This window comes from Carettochelys insculpta, chromosome 23, assembly GCF_033958435.1.
Source record: "Carettochelys insculpta isolate YL-2023 chromosome 23, ASM3395843v1, whole genome shotgun sequence".
Lineage (NCBI taxonomy): Eukaryota > Metazoa > Chordata > Testudines > Carettochelyidae > Carettochelys > Carettochelys insculpta.
In genome coordinates this window covers 12,814,702-12,831,980 of record NC_134159.1, presented here as the reverse complement: position 1 = coordinate 12,831,980, position 17,279 = coordinate 12,814,702, and the positions used below count along the sequence as shown (strand labels likewise).

At 41.3% G+C, this 17,279-nt stretch overlaps 1 protein-coding gene and 1 long non-coding RNA gene across 3 annotated transcripts in view; both read right to left on the bottom strand.

The window, feature by feature from the left end:
* Positions 1-17,279, bottom strand: part of RERE (arginine-glutamic acid dipeptide repeats) — a 466,804-nt gene that overhangs the window by 322,537 nt on the left and 126,988 nt on the right. For both annotated transcript variants that reach the window (XM_075018034.1, XM_075018035.1), the window contains exon 2: positions 948-1,418. In XM_075018034.1, the coding sequence (XP_074874135.1) occupies positions 948-1,272 (325 nt within the window). In that variant the 5' untranslated portion in view covers positions 1,273-1,418. The remainder of the gene's footprint in view (positions 1-947; positions 1,419-17,279) is intronic.
* On the bottom strand, positions 15,620-16,254 carry LOC142025609 (uncharacterized). The gene is made up of 3 exons (XR_012648685.1): positions 16,108-16,254; positions 15,837-16,010; positions 15,620-15,742 (listed from the first exon to the last, which is right to left on the bottom strand). It is a non-coding gene; the product is annotated as an uncharacterized LOC142025609 (long non-coding RNA).

Genomic DNA, 17,279 nt, shown 5'->3' with positions numbered 1-17,279 from the left:
AATAAGTTATTCTACAATAATTATTTCAGAAAAGTTTCCCTAACATGCTATTCAGGAATAATCACTTTGCTCACAAACTAGATTATTCCTTAATAAGATCGCTTACCCCAGAAGACTATATCCACAGGAGGAGCTATGCTGATACTTACTACAGAATAACTGATTTCACGATAGCTCTGCCAGGCACTTTGCTCACACAAATGCAGCCTAAGACTTTAGTTTTTGACACCCCGCATTCTAGATCAGCATTTCTGAAATTTGGGCCACCAGAGGCTTTTCTTGTGGCCATAGTTTTGCGAGTTGTGATTGAAGAGAGCACTTTGGTAGGTTGGGGGAAAGCAGGCGACACACAACTGCTCCTGGACGTGCTGCCTTGGTGTTGGGCACTGGGGGTGCCAGCAGAGACTTGGGGCCCTACCCCTCTCTGGAGATATCTGGTGCACAATACTGAAGGACCAACAGCTTGTCTGTCATTTCCCCACCTTCCCCAGGGAGGAGGGGCTCAGGCTTGACGGTTCAGCCTTGAGGTGGCAGCATGATAGGCTTCAGCCACAGAGCTTTGGGTTCTCTCTCTGTTGCTGGTCCCTCAAGCTGTAGCCCCACTATCTCCCCAACTCCCACAGTGTTCCATTTAAATGCCAAACATGTTTTGTTTAAGAATAGGACTTGAATTCACGCCCAACTAGAATTTTTGGAAATGCAGGAAGTTTGAAACCAGGAAGGTTACCTTGTGTTTTAGCCCCTTTCTGCAATGATCCGGTTGGGGCGGGGGTGGAAAGAGAGAGATCTCTCTCTCTCTCTCTCTCTCTCTCTCTCACACACACACACACACCCCCACCCCCACCCCAAAACTCACAGGGTACAAGTTCATTTGCACAGTGCTGTACACTACAGCTGAGAAATGCTCAGCTATGGTCCACGTTAGCACAATTTTAGGGGTTCTTTACCTCCAGGCCTGTAGATGACATCATCCTCTGTGATGAAGGATGTTATTTCACCACTATCGGTTCTCTCATAGCGAGATTTCTTCTTCGGTGGCTTCTTTTTATTTTTCTTGGTGGACTCCTCGGTGGTGGCACTGTTATTGTCATTGTCCTCATCTTCACTGTGGTCACTTTCAGCATAATTCTTAGCACCTCCTTCCAAAGTGCAGCTCCGACGAGGACGGGAGCTTTCACTCTCTCTCACTTTTTCTCTCTTGTCTCGTTCTCTGTCCCGGTCCCTGTCCCTGTCCTTCTCTTTATCTTTGTCCTTCTCTTTGTCAGCTGTCATGATTCGCCACGTGCCTTCTTCTGTCCTCTCACGGCTGGGCCTCCGTGAAAGGTAGACAGTAAGCCTGGGCTTCAGTCTTCTGAATTTCTCACTCAATTCCAGGAAAAATCCGACCACTCCAACAACCCCAGCGTTTTAAAGGAGCTCTTGAAAGAAGAAAGAAGAAAGGAAACATTAATACTCAGAAATCCCTCACAATCCCTCCAGTTCTGAAAATCAAAAAGGAACCTACAAAAATATTTCAGTTTGCATGAGATAAAACTGTAAAATACATGAAAACCTTTAAAGAAGCTGTTTGATAAGTGAAACTCTAGCTTCAAATACTTTGCAGATAGTTTACACAGCAGCTTTCATCTGCAAAAGATTCTCAAAGCTCCTTACAAACAAGGCACAAAGATAATTTAATCCACCGCTGACATATAGCTACCTTTGGAGTAGGCTGAGCATGGTAAATGTTAGAGCACAAAAAGCTTTAGGTCAGAAATGCATTATGCCTACATGGAACTATACAAATTAGGACAGCAAAATGTAATCACCAATATCTGAATATGGCCAAGACACAAAAGATTCTGACCCATCATCTCCTATGTATCAGGGAATTTTAACAAATGGCCATGATCTCCATTTTACATATCAATCAAATAATGGTACCATTTAGCAACATAATATCCAACAGCTGACACAAAATAAAGCATTCTTAAATTCTACTCAACTACAATTCCCATCCTTACTGCAGTTCTCAAGTATCTGTTGGGAAGTTTCATTTTGAACCTAACCACACGAAGCATGCAAGATCCAGTCGACTCACACAACGAAGTGGCAACATACATGAAGCTGCTCTTCCTTACCCCAAAGGTAGCACACAGCTGCTGGGTTTATTTTACCAATAATGGAATACGAAGAAGATGAACAGCAGTATCTCTTCTTCACCAATTACTTTTCCACGTTAACGAAAAATAAACATGACTATCTTGTCCCTTTCATTGCTGTAAGCATCACTTGGATACAGACTGTGCATTTAGCTTTGTTTAAAAGTAAATTGGACAAGTACCACTTGTTACAACATATTCACAGGCTCAGGCCTTTGAGCCAGAATCCCACAACTGCAAACTCAGAGTGCACAGAACAAGTTTTACTAGTTACATTTTCCCCCACTAAGAAATGCCCCGCTTCTCCCTAAAATCCCAGTACTACATCATCACTTCATTCCAATCAACTGAAAGGCTGGAACACAGAACATCACTACAATATCACTCATCTCATGTTCTTTCTGCTCGGAACCAAGAATTAATTAACCAATAAATGCCTCTTCTACCACACAAGTCCAACATTCTGGACTGACAGGTTGTGTGTTACATCTGAGTGACGGCTAACAGAGCAAACAGTGTTAGATTTTTGGCACCTTCTTTTCTAGAAAGCCTTCAGCAGAATTTGCACCAAATGATGCATCCACAAGCACCATTTAAAATTGCTCAATAGAAGGAATCTGAACTACAGCCACTGTTATGCATATGTCATAGTATTTTCCTGAAAATACATCAACTCAAAGGGAGACATTCCCAAGGAGTAGATCCAAGACAGACAAAAAAATTAAAAAAGAGGGAACTGTATTCCCTAGTTTGTCAGTCCTGGGTTATGGGACCCAGTCCATCTAACTTAGCTACAAAGTAGTCAAGAAAATTAGAAAGAAACCAATGCTTTAAGAACTCTGAGCATCTGCTGCACCTCAAAACAAAAGTTACTCAGTCGAAAAGGCCTGGAAAGATGTACAAAGGGATTGCAAAGACAGCCATACTGCTGCCTTGTACGCACTTCAACGTAGACTGTTGCTATCCACTTTTCCTGGGACAGGAAACATTTTGAATTATGTTAACTTTAGACATTAAGATAAGCTACTAAGAGGAGTAACTGTGTGTGATTCTAAAGCACATACTTCCTATCACCAGAATCTGAAGCATGATTTAATTACACTCTATACAAGTGTTTCAAGTTAGACATCTTCAAAATCAACCAGTACTTGCCTGCCAATAGCTCCTCATTGACCAAACAACTAACTTCAAAGGATTTCCCAATTTAAGTCAAAAGTACAAGAAGCTCCAGCCAAACTGGAAGACTGTAAAATGCCAATTTAGCCCTTGCGATGCAATTTCACCTTATCCCACCCATCTGGCAGAAACTGTTGACACTAGAAAAATATTTCATTGTTAACCGAGGACAGTGTGAAATCAAGGCCAACACTTCAATTGCTGGAAGTCTGTCACTGAAACAAGAAATTAAAGCTTCACATAAGTAATTTATGGGGATGAGGTTATACCACTCAAATGCTAACAAAATATAATTACAAAACAATGCATTACACTGAGAACAATGCCATTTCCTTAAAGACAGTACAAAAAGGCAGCCACTTCATTCCTTACCACTAATCCTTCAAAGTCTCTCAAGATTGCAGAAAAGTATCTAAAACTTTCTCCAACAGACCCATTTCTTCCATATTTAACCTCATAAAAGACATCCCCCAGACGTCGAGGCATATCACTTATCTGAAATCACAGATGAACAGCTTCTCTGAGGACCTCTGAATTGTTTCTGGTCGACAAACTACTCAAATGGAGCACAAACTGGGGATAACCAAAGTCCAACCAAAAAAAACCACACAAAACAAAACAAAAAAACCCAAACAAAAAAAGCAGTCAAGTAGCACTTTAAAGAATAACAAAATAATTTATTAGGTGAACTTTTGTGGGACAGACCTACTTCTTCAGACCACAGCCATACCAGAACAGACTCAATATTTAAGGCTCAGAGAACCAAAAATGATAATCAAGATTGACAAATCAGAAAAAAATTATCAAGGTGAGCAAATCAGAGAGCAGAGGGGCAGAAGTTGGGGGGAGGTCAAAAATTAGATTAAGCCAAGTATGCAAAAGAGCCCCTATAAAGACCCAGAAAATTCCCATCCCGGTTCAAACCATGTGTTCATGTGTCGAATTTGAATATGAGCAGAAAGTCCAATAATGTTTATCTTGTGAACTTTCACTAATTCCTAAAGTAAAAGTTAGTGTAGTTATGTGCCTAAATGGAACGGAAGAGGCATCAATACTGACGGCTTCTGGATCTTGATATTTTACTATTCCCTATTGATATAAAATGGTGTTATGGTCAAGACAACTGGATAGTTCTCAGCTATACATAACTTCGGGGGAGGCACAGCTCAGTGGTTTGAGGATTGGCCTGCTAAACCAAGGGTTGTGAGCTCACTCCTTGAGGGGGCTGTTTAGGGCAAATAGACTTTAGGGGCTGGACTAGATGACCTCCTGAGGTCCCTTCCAGGCCCATGATTCTCTGATTCTATCAGTTAGGCTGTCCAATTCAAATCCAGACCAGGATGCCAATACAACAGACTCCTGAGACAGGGTAAGGCAACTCTGAGTGGTGGGGACACCGACCAGTGCTCCTGCACTGGTCAGTTTCCCTCCTCCTGTCCAGGATGGCAGCTGTTCCTGTCAGTGGTGACAGCAGAGAGTCAGGCTCTCAAGTGCAGCCATTGACAGGAGCGGGGAAGCTGACCAGTGTCACTCTCTTAGCTCCAGCAAGCTAGGGGGAGCTGGGAACCAGGTGGAAGCCTGGGTCCCAGCTCTCCTCCACTTGCAGAACCAGACAGCCAGGAAACAAGCTGCCACCTGGTTCCCAATTCCACTCCACTGGCGGCAGCCAGGAAAGTGACCAGGGCTGCTGCTGCCCTGGTCAGTTTTCTTGCACCCCTGAGTTGCCTGAAATTCGACTTTCACAGGGATTGTGAGAACGCAACCCCCACATAAGTCAGGGGGTCTGCTGTAACAAAGAACGGACCTAGCGGTTTAGAGATCAAGGGTAAAACATGATAATAAACACATACACAAGGCCTGCCTACGCCAGAACTTTCCGCCATTGCTATCACTAACACAGCTGTGACGTGGCTCAATGATCAGTTTTCCTTGTGTATATAAGGCCTTTGATGTCTGTAATGAAAGGAGACTGACCAGCTGAGGTGGACAAATGACAGTTTCTAAGACAATATATTCCCTGATAGATCAGCTGCAGCTTTAAATTATTCCAGTTTGAAATGCAGCCTAAAGCACTAACTGCAAGCATGAAACCAGAAGCCTCAAAAGATGTAGTGCCCCTTACATTAAGCCTCTGAAAAGCCTTAAGAATAAGAAAACAACATTCAGACATTTAAAAAGCTATGAGAAACAGAAAACAGGTCCATGCATCTGAATCATCTCCCCGAAAGCTTACATTAATCTCTTAAAACTGGCGATAATAAATTCATACTGTTGACACTTCCTCCCACCCCTGAATAGATCCAAAGACACAAAATTGCTTTTACTAGCATGATTCAGGCTAGAACTTGAATCTGAGGCATTTCCTTAATGGGCCAATCATTTAAGAAAGAAATTATTCCAACTCCTTTACTTCTTGAAGCAGCTACTATCATTCTACCAACACACAAGGTGATCTGATGCAAGTCTAGAGAGAAGAGAACAACAATGAAGATGCTAACTGACCCGTAAAATCAGAGATACCAGAGATGGCAAGTTTCTACCACGGGAAGCTGATACATTTCCTACATGCCAAGAAAACCTGGATAATTCTCCTGGATTAACTGCTAAAGTCAACTCTTTGTTGATTTGACAATGTTCACTTTGAGCAACAAACCAATTTAGCCATTTAAAGTCTAAACCTGGCCAGGTCCCCCAGGGGCATCTCAGAAATTGTAAATTCAAGGAATAAGCCTCTATTGTACATAAGGAGACTGACACAAAGTCTCTTTAAATAGAAGGCAGTGGAGAGAATAGTTTCTGCATGCTCAAACTCTGGTGACTATTCTAAGAACAATCTATCAGGCATACATCAGAATTTTATTTTGGTAACCCCTCTGGATAACCCCTGGGGTTATTCTTGTCCACTGACTTACAGCATGCCTAGGACACAGAGAGGGCAAGTGCAGATAGAAAGGGAAAAGAAGCCTAGTCATTACAATTTGTTTCCCATTTCTCTTATCCCTAGGATAAGAGACCACCACTGTCTCCTCCCTCTCCTCAATCACTAGGGAGTTATTTTGATCAAACATCCGAGCAAAGGCGTGTAATAAAAAGGAAACATTGTTCTATTTTCAGTTTCAGTCAAACCAGGAAGGGAACATCCAGGCTAGGTATAGATTAGAAAGCAATTACACAACCCCACTACCGTACACTGAAAGGTAAGGATACCAAATGGAATCTCATACAGAGACAGTTAAACCAGCATCTTAAAACAAACAGCAAATCTTGCCACCATTCCAAGGAGGCCATAATTTTGAGGTCATAAGACTCCTGCCTGGCTGCTATAGTTTACATAAAGGCACTGCTGCTTCTTCCTGCTGGTTTAATCCTCCAGCCATTCTAACAAGGCTTTTCATGACCACAAGTATATGGCAGTTTCTAATTAGGATTTCGCTAGATCCAATGACCTTTCACATTCCACCTTCACACATTTGTCAGTAATGCCCTCCCCTATAGCAAGAGATAATGTGCTTCCTCCCCCAGCGATGAGAGCAGAATCTACTTGCAGGGAGATGCACCCTTGGATGGCATTATCTGTAAATAAACTATATATTTCTCCCCCCACCACCAAACAGATGGCATACAATTTTGTATCCAGATTAGCCCCAACCTTTATAAATTACATGCTCAACAGCTGAGTGACTGCAAAGCAGCTTTGTCAGCTTTTCCTTCCTCTACCAGGAGTGGAAACTCTTCTTTCACTTAGAAAAGGCTTCCTAATCTCTTCACTGTTGATACAGTTGATGGCCCTCTGTCTTAAGGTTTCTTACAGGTTCAGCTGGATGGCGAGAACCTTCCTCACCATTCACTGGTGAAGAATCCCCATTTCTGGGAAATGCACTCTAAAATTATGTTCGGCTAACAGGATTTTTATGACAGCATCCCCAGATCCAGCGACTCAAACTTCTGCTTCCAAGATCATGGTCCAGGAAGGGGAGATAGATGCCACAAGGAAGTTTAACAAAGCCTAGCTAATTTTTGTCCATTGCCCAAGACAAAGAACCTAGGTATCGAGCTGTCCACATGATTCCTGGTGAGAATGAAAACAGGATTTAAAATCTCAGCTAAAGTTTCCAGGACCAGGGCTAACAGCAACTCAAAACTTCTCTTATCAAATTCATCTGTATTTATATTCACCATCTCCTGACGCATTACAGTTATCTTCTCACCTTTGACTAAGGCTATGCCTACACTAGTACTTTTGTCAGTAAAACTTCTCTTATCAAGGGATGTGGGAAAAAACCACTTGTAACTAACAGTCACAAACTCCAGCATGCATAGCACTAAGCTGGTGTAAGATGCTCTGCCACCAACACAGCTATCGCAGCAGCACAGCACAGCACAGCACAGACATAGTCTAAGGCCAGGTCTACACTAGGGGACAATGTCCAATTAAGGTGTGCAACTCCAGCTACATGAATCTTAGATAGACCACAGCCTCCCACTACAATGAGGTCAACAGGAGAAACGCTCCCATCAACTCCCCTTACTCTTCTTGATCCAGTGGAGTACCAGAGTTGACAGAAGTATGATCAGCCATCAATTTAGTATGGCTTTAGCAGACCTACTGAATCAATCCCCGGGAGATCAATTCCCCCACCATCTCTCTCTTAGTAAGTGTAAACTAGGCCTTTGGTAGCTAAAGAAGGGACAAGGAGTCAACTCAACATTTGAGATTACTGGTTAAATTCAACCCTACTTGGAAGATGCAGCTTCACTGGAGAATGCTTAGGTCAGAGCCAAGCTTAAACCTAGATTTAACATGACTCACCTAGCAGAAGGACTGGGCTATCACTGAGTGTCAGTAATACAAGAATACAAACGGAACTTAGCCTGGCTGATTATAAATTACTTCACTAAACAACAGGTCAGACCTGCTTCTCACAGGTGGATTTTCTACTGTTATCCCCATTCTAGGGGGAGGCAACATTACCTACCAGAGAGAGCATGCTGCTGTGCACATCAACCAGGCAGAGTAAGAGGAGCAACATACTCCTGTCAGAGGTTCTGGACTGGACAGAAGGTATCCAAGAATACCAGCTCTGTCACATGCAAGAATGTAGGATACAGAACTTCAATAGGACTGCCTCTCTAAGGACTGCCCACAAGATCTGCAGTATTGGCACCATAGTGTATGTTTTTTCATCTCACATTAAACTACAGCAAAATACAACTACAAATACTACAGTAAAAGCTTTGGTTTATGCACAGGAAAGCAAGTCTCCACATACAGAGCTATTGTTTATGAAATCAGAATTTACTCATATAAGCTTTTATAGGACATATATATGATTGGACAATCTTTCACAAAAAGCAGAAATTAGTTCAGTTTGTTTCTCTACCTGTAAACTAGTGCAGGAGCTGCCCAGCTGAACTGGGCCTCAACATTTTAAGTACTGTTAAAAGGCACGTGACAAAAGCCTCTCCTAAGCATGGCTCAACTTCATTCCACAAACATATCACATTTTCTAGGATTCGCACAAAGAACAATTTAGTTTAAAAAACATGAAGAGCATTAACTGACACCATCATGAACCAATGCTTTTTTTTTTTTTTTTTTTTTTTTTTCTATTTCTCCATGAAGAAATCCTCCCCATTAGAGCAGTCCTATAATCACTGGGTAGACAGAATGGAAATAGTTACAGGTCCTCTGTTGTTTGTATGTAACATACAGAAACCAGAATAATATGGCTATGTACATTTGCAACTGAATAACAAACATTTGTGGCTCAGATGTGCTTCAGGCTCCAGCTCCAAAGGTAAGTATGGCCAGGGCAAATGCAAGTGTAAAAGTCGTCGGCAGGAGGGAAAGCCGTTCATGGGGGCAAGATGCACTTTCTTCCCCCTAGCAAAAGTGCCAACAAACAGCATTTACACATGCTGACTTTTAGTGAAAGGACTGTCGACACAAACTTGCTGCTAAAAGCTGTGTAACGTAGACAGAGCCCCAGGTAAGGCAGCAACTACTAGCAAGCACCTAAATCAGATCCAACCAAAGTTACTCCAGAGGACATACTCTACAAATTATTTATTTATTGCCTGAACAGCAACTCAAACATCTTTCAAAGTTTCTGGATATTTTATGCCTTTGCAATAAATGTGAGAACATTCTCCCCCATGAGCATGCACCAATAGCCTTTAAAAAAATCTTTTTGGCACAGTTACCAGAAAAGAATGGCAATTTAAAGATAGAAATAGGTATCCAATGGAATTTGTAGCAAAAGAATGGAAAAGGCAAAGAATGAATTTAAAAAAAAAAAAAAAGTAATTTCTAGAATAATTTATCTATCTATAGGGACATACAAGTACACATACAACAGTTTCCCCTCCCCTGGCTTTTTTTTTCTTTTTTAAAGTAAATCTCCAAATTTAGTAGCTATGTTGTGGCCTAATCACACTTTTAACTGAACATACCAAGCAGTGAAAACTAATCTGTTTACTTAACATTATTCATCTGTCACAGATGTTGCAATGGGTTAAGCACGTCTAGAATTTTATACATAATTATGCTTGGATGATATGGAATCCATAAAACCAACACCATTACAAAAATATAATGTGCTGTGGTTTTTTCCTTCTTTAACGTAAACTGTGCTAATATATCACATATATTGCCAAAACCCCTAATTACACAGATGTTTAAAGCTGGATTACGACAGCAAAAGTAAATACATTGAAAATCTTAGTGGTTTTTGGCAAGCTGTATGGCTTGAGTTTGCAGTAATTTTACTCACTGGCAGCTTCACTCCCACTGTACATAACTACCCTCAAAGCAGCTGCTTCTGTCGTCATACAACAGAAAAAGATTACAGCACTACAAAGCAAAGACTATTAATTGCCTATACCAACTCGCACTCCCATCCATAGGGAATTTCCTAGACAGAATACACATCTAAACAACTGTACAGGATAATGGAAACCATCCCCATTCCAGCAATTGAGAAGAATGTTTTTACCCTTGCTGAACTGGAACAGAGCAATGTAAGATTTTGATAGTCATGACACTGATCTGGGTTTAGACAAATCAGTTTAACATACACTATCGCATGTTTATCAACCAGAGATACACCAAGGTTCTCCCAGGAATACATCAACTCTAGATATTTGCCTCGTTTTACAAAAGGCTACATAAAAACACTAGTAAAGTCAGTATTATCTAAAAGTTCATTCAGACAGTGACTTGTTTCTACTGCTGCACATGCCTTATGCTGAAATGTAAGTACAATATTTCTAGTCCAATTCATTTATTTAATAATAAGACAGCAGAAAGTCCACAAGTTTTCAGTAGTAGTCCGTGATATTTTGGCATGTTTTTGTAAGTCGTTTTTAAGTGAGATGTAAGCTTGCTAGTATGCAGAACAAATCTGACTCCTGAAAAGGGTACAGTAATCTGGAAAGGTTGAATGTCACTTGTTTCAAGACCTCAGATTACATCAGGACCATGTTTCTCAACCAGTGGTAGACGTATCCTTAGGGGTACACAAGAGAAATCTGGGGGGGGGGGTATTTAAATTATTTTTTAAAAAATGGGTAATTTTATAAAAAAGTTTGAGAAACACTGCATTACCTGATAATTTCATTTATGCCCATTCTGTATTGGCGCACACACAAAAAAAAGCTGATGAGAACAGGCATACCATACCAGAATGTTTCTCAGAGTCTGTTTCAGCACAGAGTGACCCCTGCCATAAATCAATTCCCAGAAGACAGATTGGGACCCTAGTTAATCATGAGTGAAATCATGCAGCACAGTCCAAAGCAACAATGAAGTTTGCAACATATTACAGGAATCAACCCAACTAGCAACTATACTTATCCAGAGGGCACAAGAGGAAAGCATGTGGGAGCGCTCTTTCAAACCCCTCAGTGTAATTACATGGCATGTTTATGATACAAACCAGCACCCGAGCCTCACCTTTAATCCAAGTGAAGAACATACAGCATGCCAGCAAACAGAAATGGGGTCAGCATGCCTTACTTGAGCCATCTGCTGGAATGCATAAGAGTGCAAATTCAAAACAAAACAGAGCCTGTCCTTGCAGACAAGACGTAAGTAGCTGTCGGGAGTAAAATCCCAGTAGCCCAAAACTGAATGCGTCAAGTCTCACCCAACCCTGGTGTGTTATTTTTCAAATGGCTGAGCTCTTTTGGATCAGTATGATTCACTTTAAATGACCTAACATATTATACTATAGTGTTTGTTCAACCTCAGTCAGGCAAATGTTGCCCATAAAACCTACTCTCAGGCAAATGTTGCCCATAAAACCTACTCAGTTACAGATACCAGCTGCTTGGAAGGAGAACGGAGAGTCTGGAAGGGATGGAAGGCATACCACAAATCCCAGAGACTGACCACAACTGTGATGATGTGTAGCTAAAGAAAAGTTATTTCATCTTACCAATCACGTGGCTCTTGCCAAAAAAGCAATAGAGTCACTTCTCTAACAGTGGTCTTTCAACATCAACAAAATGGTATGAACCCGAGGATTTTTTTTTTTTTTTTTTTTAAGTGTGGACAGGCACTGACAGGCTTGTTTAAATGCAGTAAGGATTTTAAAGCACACCTTTGAGATACTGGGATATCATAACTCAGGAGTCTAAAAACACACCCAAATCAACAAGAGCTTCAGTGTTGGTTAGAATCACACCTGCCTTCTAGAAATGAGGCAGGGGAGAAAGAGTCAAGCCACGTCTATACTATGAACACTCTGCCAATACGGGTCCACTGGTATACCTCAGTGGTAAAACACTCCTAGCTCTATGTGCAACTTATGCAAGCAAAATTACTCTTTTGCTGGTATACCTTTTTCCAGCCCCAGCACTACACGCAGAGTCTCAAGAAAACAAGCTCAACTGGCAAAAGCACACTTTTGCCAATATAACTCTGCCTAGACTATGGGCTACTGTTGGCACAGCAGTGTTCGTCATGCATTACACCTCTTCACCTCCCTGACAAACTATGCCTGCAAATGTTTGTACTGCAAAACTGGCGTTGGAAAGAGGGAGCACAAGCTAATGATTTTTCATACAGCTTTCTTCTCAAAAAAGCATTTACTGGGAGCACCAAAAAGCTCCTTTGAAACCAGTCTGTTTTCATCAATAAAAACACAGTTCAGCCAGTTGTTTATATAATTTTTTACTTTTAAAATCATCGGTATATTTTAAGAGGCATAATTTTCACTCAGACCTTAGTGATGCCAAGCCATAAATTACCACCTAAAAAAATCCCTCAGGAATTTCTTGGAAAGAGTTGTTACAGCACATGCAAGTGTATTCACGTGTGTTCATTTAGATTTTAATCAAGCAGCTTGTTGGCAACTATCTTATACATTAAAATTCAGAGCGCAACACACAGGATAAAACTAGTAGAAACACAAACCCTTCCAACTGAGTCCTCAGAGGTCTACAAGGGGGGAAAACGGTGTTCCAACAGGATGTCAACATGCCTAAAATCTGCTTTGAAAACCTCAATGTGATCTAAAATGAAAATATCCCCCAAAATAAGAATGTAATATGGAGTAAGTGACTGCAACATTTCTACTTTCAGTCAGCATGATGTAAAATTGCCCACTGCCGTGGCAAAATGTTTTGAAAATATTACCTTAAAACTCCTCTATTCCTTTCCCAGTTCTGCCACTGGCTTACTACGTGACCTCAGGTGAATAAGCCACCGTGACCATGTTTAGTCATCTGCTGAATGCTATTTATCTATCTCACAAGGGTGTTTGAATTTTAACTTGCTTGCAAAATTACTTTGAAACCCTTGGATGAAAAGCATACAATGAAGGCCATTTTACAACCACTGACACGTAACCGGAAAAGGATTTTCCGACCCTATATTCTTGCTTCCCAGACTTCAATTCCAGGGTCTAATTGCCAGACTGGGAACACTGCAGAAGTAATACAGCAATTGAAACCACAAGGACGACTAGGGAAAAGAATGAATGCCTTATATCATAGCCTACGAGCAGCCCAGTCGTCAGTCCTGATTTTGAAAGCACTTATACATGCACACACAGCATGGAAGCAATCCCTGGAAATACCAATGGGTCTATCCCTGTGAGTAGAAAGTTACATGCCTGCATAACTTGTTCACAGAATCGGGAAATTAAGGTGGAAATTTAAAGATACAGGGAGAGAAATGAAAAAGGAGAGATTTTGCCCTCCCAAAAAGAGGAAAAATGAATAAAACAGCATCCTTGGTGTCTTATTGTCCAAGTGTTTTTGCTTTGAGACCCTCTGCTTGAAAGATTCCATTTATGTGTAGTATTGTTATAGACAACCCTTAATATTTCTAGGATAGAGATCGGAGAAAAATATCTCCTCCACCCCTCTCCTGATGGCTTTGCACATGTGGGAGGACTTTTTGTTGAGTTATTTTTGTATTTTGTTGGTCATTGGATTCATGCCCCTTCACTGCTCTGGCAGCCTGTCATTTGCATGCAGACTCTATCCTAGAACACACTGGGAGCATTTACACAAACAGCAACAGGAGACTCACAACAAAGAGGCAGGAAGCAGTTGCGTGCACAGAAAAAGGGCAAGAGGGTTGGACGCAAGAAAGACCAGTGATGCTGTTTTCTAGCCCTTCCAAAAAGACAGTCTTAAACACAGGAGGGGAGTAGAAAACTTCAGTCAACATTTTTATGTTTATTTTAAAAATATCACTTTTTTTAAATCAGATAAGTGATTTTTTTAATGAATGAAAATTCACATGAATAGTATCTTTTTAAATTATCTTCCTACCAAGAAGGAAAATTCATGTTACAAATTTTAAGCAAGAATATGAGTTTTGCAGCATAAAAAACAAATCTGAAAATAGAATTTATAATAGTCTAATTAAGCCACAATAGCTATAGCTACAGCCTTCATTCCCTAAAAGCTATAAATATTTAAGAAGACAAGCAAGCGAAAATCTGTTTGAATGAGTGCTTGCTAGAGTGAATCATGTGGAAAGTTTTCAGTTTCCTATCTCCTGGTAAAAGATGGAGCTGTCTACAAGTTGAAGGAACAATCAAATGTCCTTACGCTTGTTAAAAGACAAATGCTGAAAAGGGATATTAATTCATTAGGCTATAAGGATGACAGGAGGGGATGCTGACACCAAAAAAATCACCCATGAGAAGGACAATCTAGGGACAGCTGCTACAGTGATTCAGACTGCTGCCTCAACTCAGAGATGTGAACTAGGACAGGAAAAGTGGGTGGGCCCAGCCTTCAGGTGTGCAACCAATGATGGGTGAAAAGGCAGAAGTGGAGGAGAGGGATCTGAAGCCCACATCAGGGGTGAGGAGAGAAAGGACTGGGCATGCAGGAGGGATGAAAGAGCCATTGTCCTAGTAGGGGGGCAGGTGGGATGGGGGACCAGCCTCTCCCCACTCCCTCTTATTGCTCAGCAGTCACCTAGGGCACACACATGGCAAAGGAGGACCCTGCCAGAACTTGAACTCTGGCCAACAATTCCAACCTCAACTCAGCGTCCGTCAACCCAGCTGCAACCCCTCCTTCCAGCATGCCGTGCACTACTGCCCCCGTTTCCAGGCCCAGCATTTGCCCTGCCCACACATCCTTGCATATGCCAGAAGGGCAGCCAGCTGAGGTCAGGCATCTCAATTTGATCACCTGGGGGCTCTGGCCCCGATTTGGGTGGGCCTGGATGCTACGTGGGTCAGCCATGGCCCACCTGTAGCTACACCCCTGCCTCAACTAGAGGATCCGCTATTCAGTCGTGTGTTCCATGTACACAAAATGCTAAGCGCTGTATGTTTCGAATGTATTGCAGGTTTCTAGTACTGTTACATTAGCACCCGCTCCAGCCAAGTCTCAAGAACGCCTCTGGCCGGTAAGGTCAGTCTGAAATTTTCCAGCACAAGTGAAGCAGAAAGCACAGGTGCTGCAGCCAAACTGAGTCTCTCAACAGAATCCTGAATTTTTCCTCTTCATCCTTCACTCCCCGTACAGGCAGTCCAGAACAGCGCTTGTCTCCTGGCAATGCATGAATGCCACAAAGGTTCCAAGCAGACCCAAAAGCAGCAGAGACAATACACAATTCTGTTCAGTGCTGCTCTCCTTTTCCAGGCAAGCCCAAACAGCAGGTTAGCCTCTATTCCCCTAAAAATGCCTCCCCCGTCCCACGTAATTGAAGGCATCTGATGGCTTAATTAAATCTTTATTTTTTTTCAAAAATGACATTAAAGGAAGTTTAAACATTTTCAATAAAATTAAAAATTAACTCTAGAACTCAGCACATCTGTCACAGAAATCAAACATTAACAGGAGCACTAGTACAAACTAAGAATTTAACAGCTTTAAATCAATAGAGCTATATACATATTGTAATGGAGCCTGGGGCTTGTTGGCAGTGCAACTTCCTTTCCCTCCAAGATCTGAAAGAGAGAAAATAGGTAAGATGACATTTATCAAAAGACAAAGCTTTGCCCTCTCCCACCTCCTTGCCAATCCATTCCGTTCTCTACTTACTGTCCCCACAGCACTAGAGCAGTTACTGGTTTCTCACAGAGGACTCACATGTCCCTCCTGTTCTCCAGGAAGTCACTGCATAAGGAGATGGAAGCTGTTTGGACCAGAAAGAATCACTCAGATAAATGCCCTCTGCTGGGATTCCAGCCTGGAATGGTTTCCACACTTAGTATCCTAAGAAAAGCACAAAGAGGGAAACATTTCAGCAATATCACATTAGAAATCAGAAAAATAAAATGTAAAAATATTCTGTAAACTGCATGCTCCTTACCTTCTCAAGCATCACCTAAAGAGACTGATGATATAAGAGACTCAAAACCAAAGTCCTTCCTGCAATGATATAACCACAGCTGACAACATTACTACGTGTACGTCTCAGAGGCACAAACTGTGCAGATGCTATCTACAATACAGTGTGTCACCTTGTATGCATCTTCTACCGTGCCAAGTTCCAGGAAGCCATAGGTGGAATTCAGGTTCCATTTTGCACTAGAATGTACATTTGTGGACATCCTGCACCGATTTCAACAACCTGGCTGGTTCATGCAGACATACTGAACTGACAAGCATAAATCATTCTCAAAAAGTTTGGCTGCACCACTTACATTTGTAGTGGTCAACCTCAGAGCACAGATCAAGTGATCAACCATGAGTAGTGGAGGGAACCTCATTCATGCATCTTAGAGTAAGGGTTTTAAAAGGGTGAAAAGGCTCAGGAAGACACCAGTGAAGAGTCAGCTATGGCCATGTTGAGTAAAAATCATCATCTGTGAGGAAACAAAGATACGTTCACCATCAGGAAAGTCACAGGTATCCAAAGCTTGAATCTTGACCCTGTTTCTGATCAAGTCACCTTGGAAAGACTACCCATTTAAAACGAACCAGCTAGTCTCTAACTGTGTGATGCTGAGGCCTAATAGACAATAGCCCTGCACTCTGAAGCCCCAGGAAATAATGGAACTTTAAAAAAAATCCAAACAAATAGTAAGAACAAACGGAGTTTTGTTGGTTACATGGTAATGTTTTAGGCCAGTGTTTCTCAAATGGCGTTCCATGGAACCATGGTTCTGCAAAGTGAAAGTAAGGATTCCGCAAGCAAGTTCCATTACAATAACATTTTATGATTAAAAATAATATTTAAGCATTTGTGAATTTTATTAAAAACAATTTTAATTTGTCTTTCCAAAGTAAGTGTGTCTGTGTAATAGCAGCTTAGCCACAGAGTGGGGAAGATGATTTTACTATTCAGCACTGTGTGCACACTTAAATCAGTGGTGCAATCACCTACTATAGGCCACCATGAATCCCCTTACTCTCTTTATTAAATCAATTAAATGTGATTTTTGTTTTTAAATGTGCAATTAAACTAAATGTTGGTCTCATGACTTTGTTTAGCATTTGTCTATTATTATGCTTACTTATTTGTGATCTACTTTTTCAGCT